This window comes from Arvicola amphibius, chromosome 10 (genome assembly GCF_903992535.2).
Source record: "Arvicola amphibius chromosome 10, mArvAmp1.2, whole genome shotgun sequence".
Taxonomy (NCBI): domain Eukaryota; kingdom Metazoa; phylum Chordata; class Mammalia; order Rodentia; family Cricetidae; genus Arvicola; species Arvicola amphibius.
In genome coordinates, this window is record NC_052056.1 from 121735488 (window position 1) to 121744384 (window position 8897).

An 8897-nucleotide genomic window follows, 5' to 3' on the forward strand; every position below is an offset into this window, starting at 1 on the left:
AGTGTGAGAGGGAGTGGGTGAGTGTGTGAGTGTGAGTGGGTGAGTGTGTGAGTGGGTGTGTGAGTGTGTGAGTACGTGAGTGAGTGGGTGTGTGAGTGGGTGTGTGTGAGAGTGAGTGTGTGAGTGTGAGAGTGGGTGAGTGAGCGAGTGTGCCTGAGTGTGTGCGTGCGTCAGTGAGTGAATTCAGTGCTCCAGGGACCACAGGGTTCCCCTGGGAAGATGCCCATAGTGTTTTAGGCCCAGTTAGCTGTAGTCCTCGGGACCTCACTGCACCATTTGAGTCGTCCCCCCCCCCCCCCCCCGTCTTCTTTCCACTTCTGTGGAATGGGCTCTTAACTTCTGCCCAAGCTGCCCTGCTGGGGCTTTGTGGGGTAGATTGCCAGTACCTCAAGGAGATCCCTCTCATTCCCAAGAATGGGGAAACCAAGACTTGGGGAGGAAGGGCCTGGACAGTGCCTGAACTCAAAGCCAACAGGCTTCCCTGAAATACCCCCATTCCCACTCTGCACCCTAAGTCTGGAAATCCTGAGTCACAGCTGGAATGGGCCATGGAGAGTTTTCTTTCCCACTTCCAAGGGCCTCAGAGCCTCCTGACTTCCCTCAGGGAATGTGGAGGGGGATGGGAAAGACCTCAGCTGGACATTCTAAGGAAGAGCTCCTGGAAGCCCCTCGGTCTGTCAGTCTGTCTGAGTCTGCCCAGGGGACCTGAGGTCAGGAGGAAGCAAGCTGGGAGTGTGAGGAGGGTGGGACTGCGTGTGGCCCGGCATAGACCCGCCCTACACTGTCCCCACCCCAAGCTCTCTTAATGAAATCAAGCTGGCCCTCTAGCCCAGCGGGGAGGAGGAAAGAGGAGGGCCTGGAGGCCGAGGCGGGCAGGCACCAGCCAGAGCAGCTGGCGGCAGACAGCAGACTGTCGGGCTCTAGTGGGCCAGGCTCGTCTACCTGGCAGGCCTTCCTTCGCCGGAAGCCGGTAAGTCCCAGCCTGCAGCTCTGGAAGTCTGAGATGGGCTGGAGTTTGGAGCTGCAGACTCTTGGAGAAGTTTGCCGGAATCCCTGAATGTGGGTAGTGCAATCTGAGTATGTGTCTGAGGCTGTGAGTATCCTGTGGTAAAGCGTGCGTGCATGGGTGCTGGGGTCATCAGAACTGTGCATGTATGTGGTGGGAATGTCAGGGTGTCATTTCCAAGGCCACGGCGCTGCTGGCTGGTGGGAACTTGTCTCATGTGCGGCTGGAGGCTGAGCCTGTGATGTCCGATACCACCCATTAGTGTGTGTGTACGAGAGCTGGAGGCTGTGGGAGCTTACTGGAGTGTCTCAGAGCTGTGTTGTGGGCTCTGACTGCGGCTGTCCATGCTGCTGCTGGTAGTGCACGTGTGTAAGCTTGTGTGTGGGCTTCCTCCAGGCTGCTTTTCAAGGGGTCCCTCTCCGTACTTGGCAGCCCCAGGGAAATGGGCTTGGATATAATGCTTCTTCCAGACCCCCTCCCCCAAGTCTAATTGAAGCCAGGTTTCCATGGCCTGCCTCTCCATCCCTGGCCCCCAGTTTCTGGGTGGGGGTGGAACAGAGGCTCTGGCTAGGCAGTCTCAGGCCCTGGGGTACCCAGTCCTTAGGGGTAAACTTTCTCATCTGCATATTCTAACCATCTCGATTTCAAGCAGCAGCTCTTAGGGGAGAGGGTCCTGGAGTGTCCGCTGCGTCCCCTTGCTGACACGTGTGTGCCAGGCACTTTTGTGACCTGTCCCCATTGCAAAGACGTGGAAGCTGGAGATCTGGGAGTGGACACGTCCAGCCCCAGATGCAGCTGCTCTGAGCCACCTCTCCAAAGGGCTCTGCTGGACAATGAGTTTCCTCTGGGCTGGAAACAGGTTTACCCACCTGAGATCCTGAGTCCTGTTTAGGATGGATCCAGGAGGCCGAGAAGGCCCTGCCCTCCCAGAAGGCAGCCAAGGGTGCCTGACGGGTAGCAGTCATTTCAGGGCTCTTCAGGTCAGTTCTTCCACTCTACAGAGAGGAAACTGAGGCCCAGAGAGTTTAGAGGAATCGCTCAGGGTCACATGGCCATCTCCTGCAAGATTTGGCTAGCTCCGTGCAGCGCTGAGTCCCCACACTTGGCTGCCTATCTTAGGAGGACCCTGAGGGACTGAGGAAGGTGGGGGGCTCTGGGAGTTAGGGTCTTGCTCTTTTGAGGCGGGAGCAGTTTCTGCTGCTCTCTCTATATCCCTTTGGCTGATCTGGGGTGCCAGCAGGAGGCCAGTGTTCTCTTGTCTGGGGCATTGCTGTCTACATGTGTGTGTCCATGCACACGTGTATACATGTGTGTCCTGCTCTCCTGTTGGGGCTGTTGGGGACCAGAGCAAATGAGGACAGCCATGAATCTGCTGAGGGGAAAATGCTGGCTTATCCTGCCTGGCGCATTCCGTTCCTGAATTCCAGCTTTTCTGTGGGATCAAGCCTGTCCCGTCACCTCTAGAATGTTCTCTCACACAGTCCCAGCAGCTCTCTGAGTCTCAGCCTGGAGTCACCCCACTGCTGCCCATCTGAAGATGGGGAAAGTGAGGCAGATTTAGATTTAGACACAGTGGCGGCCAGGCTGAAGAAGCCGGCCCAGTGACTTTCCAGCTGACGTATCAGGTCAGTCAGTGTGCCTGGGAACTTCTGTGGTCTCAGGCACTGTAGTCACGGTGGCCTGTCCGTCTGGAGCAACAGTCCCCACTTGCCACAACCGTATTATTAGACAGCGTCTTAATATGTAGCCCAGGATGTTTTTAAATTTGCCATCCTGTGTCCCAAGTGCCGACCCAGTGTTGGGGTATAGATCAGCGACAGAGCCCTTGCCCAACTGCAAAGGGCCCTGGGGTCAGTCCCCAGCACCACTCCAGAAGGGGGGTGGTGTGGAAAGGGGAGCAGGTCAGTAAAATGCTTGTCAAGAAAAAAAATGAGTTGAAGCCCAACGCCCAGATAAAAAGGTAGGCATAGTGATGTGCACCCCAAATCTCAGCCTTGGAAAGGCGGGGACAGGGGCCCAGCCTAGCCAACTTGGTGACCCTAGTTCTCAGAGAGAGCTCCTGGGCATAATGCTGCAGATTGTCGTCCGGCCTCCACATGCATGCACACGTAATCACATACATGCACACCCAAGAGAATAACACGTTCCCGGCAGAGGACTCAAAACCTAGCCCGGTCACGTACCATCTGTATGTCCTTGGCTATGTCACCATCTACCCTGAACCTGAATGTATCCATTGTAGGCCTGGACCGCGGAAGAGGGCTGATAGAAATCATCCTCCATGGAGGAGGCCTCATCATCACTGTCTGTGAGCCCTGGGGCTCAGCAACAGAACGCTTGCTTAGCATACCATGAAGCCCTGGTGCAGCAGAAAATGAAAAAAAAAATAATATAACAAATCCCTTGGTAATTTAATCATTTAAAAATTTATTACATTTCTATATGTTTTAGGGGCCTGATCAGGCCATGGTGTACAGGTGGAGGTCAGAGAATAAGGTGTGGGAGACGTTCTCTCTGTCTATCCTGTGGGCTCTGGTGATCAAACACAGGGCGTCAGGCTTGGCAGCAAGCTCCCTTCCTGCTGAGCCATCTTGCTGGCCCATTAAGCCTCTTTTTACGATCTGAAATGAACTTCGGTCTTTTGCTGTTTGAGCCATTTTGACTAGATTGGCATCAGTGCAGTCGCCCCTGCTGCAGACCCAACCAAGACAGAAAGTATTTTGAAAATTAAACTACAAGAGTTTAACAATAAAAGCAATCAGCGTAACTATCCCCCACAGCCTTGTGACGTTGTCAGCCACCCAGAGCTGACTGGAAAGACGGGAGGCTGAAGATTGCTCCATGCAATAACTTGATTTGGGCTCCTTTGGGTGGGGGTAGGGACACCCTGATGCCAGTTTCCTGTGATACCGAGGGCTCAGTGCACATAACTGGAAGACTTCAGGCCACTGGGACAGTTACTAAATGACCAACCTCCCTGTCAGACAAGAGGCAGGTAATGCCACCTGTCTCACCAAGCAGCAGCTCAGGAACTTGCTGTGTGGTCTGTTGCCTGCTCTGGGCCTCTGCCTCTGTCTCCCCATCTCAGTCCTCCAAGGGAGACCCCCTGAGACAGGGCCCCGAAGCTTTCTCTGTCTTAGACTCCTAGCCTGAGCCAGCCAGGGGACCAGAGCGCTCTGCCGGACTAGCAACAGTCTGAACCCCAGCTCTCATTCTCCTGGCTGAGAGAGTTAGTGTAAACTTGGGCAATGAGGAATTTATTAATTAGCCTGGCTGTCTGGGCCAGATGGGGCCTGGGGGGTTCATGCCAGGAGCAGCCTTCCAGGGGGGGAGGGGAGCATCTGGTTCCCATTTAGTGGCCGCGGTGGGGAGGGGCTGCAGCACTAGAGAGGAGCTGCAGTGCTAGCTAGCTTTGTCTCCCCAGGAACAGTGGTTCCCCTGGAACCTCTTGCGTTTTTTGGAGGCTCACAGAGGAGTCCAGGCCTCTGAGAATTGGGGGGCTGGGAACACAAAATGCCCTGATCCTCTTCCTGGCAGTCAGGCTTCCTACATGTGTGAGGGTACACATGTATGTGATGTGTGTGTGCGGACCTGGTAGCTTCAAAGCCTAGAATCTTCTGGAAAAGGAAGTGAGTTGATTGAAAAAGCCTATGCCAGAGCTACCAAGGTCCCGGGTAATGGTGTCCTGGGGACACTTCCTGTGCAGAGGTGTCCCTCAGACATCTGATCTCCCACCCCCATCTGCCAGAGTCCTCAGAGCATTGCTTCCTTTATGCCTGCCAGCTCTTCCTGGATAAGTCACGTGATCCCCTGAGCCTCAGTTTCCCCTGAGCCTTGTCTTTTGCCAATTGGGAATGGGCACAATCATAGCCCCTTCTCCCACTGGGTAGCTCTCAGGCTTCCATGAAAAATTTCTTTTCTTTCTTGCTTGCTTTTTTTCTTTTTTTCCCAAGACAGGGGTTCTCTATATAACATTCATGGCTGTTCTGGAATTCACCCTGTAGACCAGGCTGGCCTTGAACTCACAGAGATCCTCCTGCCTCTGCCTCCCAAGTCCTAGAACTAAAGGCATGCATCACCACCGCCCTGCCCATGACAAATTTCTACTTGGGCTAGGAGATGGCCCAGGTGGTGACTCTGGAAGACCTGAGTCGCATCTCTAGTACCCGTGTCAAAAGCCAGCATGGTGGCACATGCCTGTAATACCTGCAATAGGGATGGGGACACAGGAGGATTCTTGGAGCCTGCCAATCCTAACACATGAGCACTAGGTCCCAGTAAGAGACATTGAAGTGAGGGTGCTGAGGGGAATGACGTCGAGGTCATCCTCTGGCTTTGTGCCCATCTTCAACGGGTGTCCCATGTCCAGTAAACCATGAGAGCATAAGCTGGTATGTGAATCCAGCCACATGGGTGCAGAAGCATCTATTGGGCACTTAGTGTATATACGGGTGCAAGACACTGAGGACATCAAGGTGAGCAAGACGCAGTTTCTGTCCTCAGGAGCATCAGAAGGAAGTGGAACAGGTGGCATTCTGTGTACAACAGCCTGGGAGTGTGTTCACATTGCTACATGGTGAGGGGTTCAGCTAAGTGACTGCTGGACCGTGTTCTGGGCTCTGTTGTCCTTGGGAGTCGGCGAGCTACTCCTGAGACCTGAGACCCTGGAGGCACAGGAGACTCAGCCTGATTTCTCTTTTACCGCTTCCCCGCAGGTTCTGACGTCAACATGGACTCCAGCCTCCTCTTGTTTCTGCTGCTACTTCTGAGGCCCCTGCCTGTAGTGGCCTACTCTGTGTCCCTCCCAGCCACCTTCCTGGAGGATGTGGGGGGCAGTGGGGAAGCTGAGGGTTCCTCAGCCTCTTCCCCCAGCCTGCCGCCACCCCGGACTCCAACCTTCAGCCCCACATCAGGGAGACCCCAGCCCACAGCTCTGGAGGGTCCTGTGCCCCCCACTAACCTCCTGGATGGGATCATGGACTTCTTCCGCCAGTATGTGATGCTCATTGCGGTGGTGGGCTCTCTGGCCTTCCTTCTCATGTTCATTGTCTGTGCCGCACTCATCACCCGCCAGAAGCACAAGGCCACAGCCTACTACCCATCCTCCTTCCCCGAGAAGAAGTATGTGAACCAGAGTGACCGGGCTGGGGGCCCCCCTGCCTTCAGCGAGGTCCCTGACAGGGCACCTGACAGCCGGCAGGAAGAGGCCCTGGGCTCCTCCCAGCAACTCCAGGCTGACATTCTGGCCGCTACCCAGAACCTCCGGTCCCCAGCCAGAGTGCTGCCAGGCAGTGGGGAGGGAACAAAGCCGGTGAAGGCTGAGGTGCCAAACAGCCAGGAGGAGGTCCAGGAAGCCCCGGTATGCCGGGCCACCACAGAGAAGCTGGGGGTCTCAGAAGAGTCAGGCTCGGCAGAGGCTATAGGGGCTCCTAAAGCCAGTGAGGGCCAAGGGGGACAGGAAGGTTCTTTCTCTGCAGCAGAGGAATCCCAGGGACCAGCCGGGCCCCCTGAAAGTTCCTGTGCTTGCGGCAGCGTCTCCCCCAGTGTCTAACTGGCCCCAGAACTGCTGAGTCTGGCTGTCGGGTCCTCGAGGATCACCTCCTTGGTCAAGAAAGGCCTTCTGCTTTGACTGCTTCTTGACAAGCCTCCTTGGCCAGTGCTGATCAATCCTGACCCTGAATGGGCAGAGCTGATGACCTCTGGTGCACCCGAGGACGCACCTGGCCAAGTTCCAGCGCCTTTAATGCCTCTTGCCCTCCTGGGGGCTTCACCCTAAAGCACCACTTCTCTGCAAGAGGAATGACAGACACACCCCAGATGGAGCTGCACTGAGGCAGTCCCCATAAGCAGCCGCACAGCAGGAGAGGAAGAGACCAGAGGCCCCTGGTCAGGCAGCAAACACTGCCGGTTCCATCTTGGCTGTGGAGACAAGCAGGGCTGCTGGATTTGAACGATGTCAAGTGGATGGGCTTGCCACGGTCCTCAGCTGCCTTCGCACCCCACGGGAGAAACAAAGTACAGCCTGTGTCCTGTTGCTCCAGGAACTGCTGAGGGTCGCCTTCTCCTCTCCCCATCCCTAGAATGTCGGTATCACTCTGCCCCTGCTCAGTGGACTTGATTAGTTAGGAAGCTCCTTGCAGGGGCCCCCACCTCATCACAGAGTCCCTCTAGGCACTCCGTGGATACGCAAACTCAAAGTCACGTGAGCTGAGGATCCGCTGTGCCCTCTCCGAGCTGATGCACCTACTCTAAGGGTTCCTATTGGTCTGGCTTCGCTTCTCTTTCCCCCATGCTTTAGTATTAGGGCAGTGACGATGGCTGCAAAGTCCAGCCTCACAGCACCCACTCTGGGAAATACCATTCTCGGTTTCCTCTAGGGCACTCCATTGGACGATCTGGTTCAGAGTTGGAATGTGAGATGCAGGGAGTCCGGTTCTCTCAAGTGTCAAGCAACCCTGATTTGAGAGTGGGCAACTCATCTTGCTATTGATGCCGGGATGCGGGGGGCCGGTGGGGGGGTGAGCAGAGCTCTCCTCTGCCGGGGCCCTGAAGCAACCCGGAAGCCAAGGGATGTTTGGGACAACTGTTGTTCTGGATTCTGACACCCAACCTGGAGTAGGAGCTTGGCCCATTCTTTGCTCACACAGTGGTCTGGCAGCCTGAGCCCACACCATTCCTCAGTCTTTGACAGTGTGGAGGCTTTGTCCTGTTGGGGGCCTTGGGGGGTTCCCCACACCTCCAATCAGGGACTCCTCAGCTCTTCAGGTGTGGAGATATAACACATAATAAACCCTGATCTGGCTCAAGTCTCTGGACTGTCCATGGCTGCAGTCAGGGGTGTTCATGGGCTGTGGGAAGCATTAGGGGAGGGCATCAGCCAGGTCCAAGAGCTGAGGATGGGGGCTGCAAAGAGAAATATGGGTGGCAGCAGGTGTCAGGGCCCACAGACCTGAGGATTCCTGGAGGTAGTGTGTCAAACACACGACACACTGCTGCCTGGGCCTGCAGCTGGTGGGGCGCACCACAGCCACTTCCTCTTTGCACTGTGGCACAGGGCAGTGGTGAGGGCACAGCTGCCCATTCTCCGTAGGTGGGGTGAGTGTTAACGGGGCCTCAGGGACAATGACACCCACCCAGCCTTCAACTCCCCCCACTTCTAGCTTCTTTCTTCCCTTTGATGGTGAGTTCCTGTGTTGGTAAGCTCCTACTTGGGCCCAGGAACTGCTTTCTGGAATCCAGATGTGGCAGGATTTGGGAACATGTGCCAGGTTCCCAGGATGGTGGTGGCAGGGAGGCTGTCTCCTACAGCCCTGAACCTTCAAGGATCCCACATCCAGTCTGAAAGGCCCAGGCTTAGGCTTCTGGAAAGACAATGGCCTCTGTGTTGTGCGGTTGGGAAGGACCCTCCTCTCAGCCCAGCCCAGCTTCCTCCATGAACACCAGCAGAGCTGAGTCTTTTCACTTATAAACACCCCTCCCATTCTAGTGTGCTGTGTGGCTCTGGCCAAGTGCCTCAGTTTCTCTGGGTGCTGGGCTCTCTCCTTGCTGCTGAGTTCTGACTGTGGCCGGAAGTACTGAAGCTGCCTGGGGTCATGCCAAGACAACACTGGAAATCAATTCTCATTGCAGCAGCCTCCCACTAATTCCAGAACTCTCCAAAGAATACAGGGCACATGGCCTTAATGGTGGTATTCTCTGATCCTGGGGGGAGGGTGAAGGAGGCAGCGCGAGAGCCTCCAGCGCTGTTCCTCATGTCATGACTCTCTCCCACCCTCCCGTACTGCACGCCATGCTAACTCCACCTCAGCCTTCAGCTCCTGGCCTAGACCCTATCCTGCCCCTTCCACACCTCTGGGGCTCAGCGGTGGCAGTAGCCCCTGATGAACACAGG

The 8897-nt window shown here is 55.7% G+C and overlaps 1 protein-coding gene across 1 annotated transcript; it reads left to right on the plus strand.

The window, feature by feature from the left end:
* Positions 1–857: 857 nt before the first annotated feature.
* Positions 858–7756, plus strand: Tmem119 (transmembrane protein 119). The gene is made up of 2 exons (XM_038346226.1): positions 858–970; positions 5722–7756. Exon 2 carries the CDS (start codon positions 5736–5738, stop codon positions 6555–6557), a length of 822 nt encoding a protein of 273 aa, XP_038202154.1. The 5' UTR covers positions 858–970; positions 5722–5735; the 3' UTR covers positions 6558–7756.
* Positions 7757–8897: the final 1141 nt, after the last annotated feature.

Coding starts and splice junctions, on each gene's coding strand:
- Tmem119 (XM_038346226.1), top strand. CDS start 5,736: ATGGACTCCAGCCTCCTCTTGTTTCTGCTGCTACTTCTGAGGCCCCTG.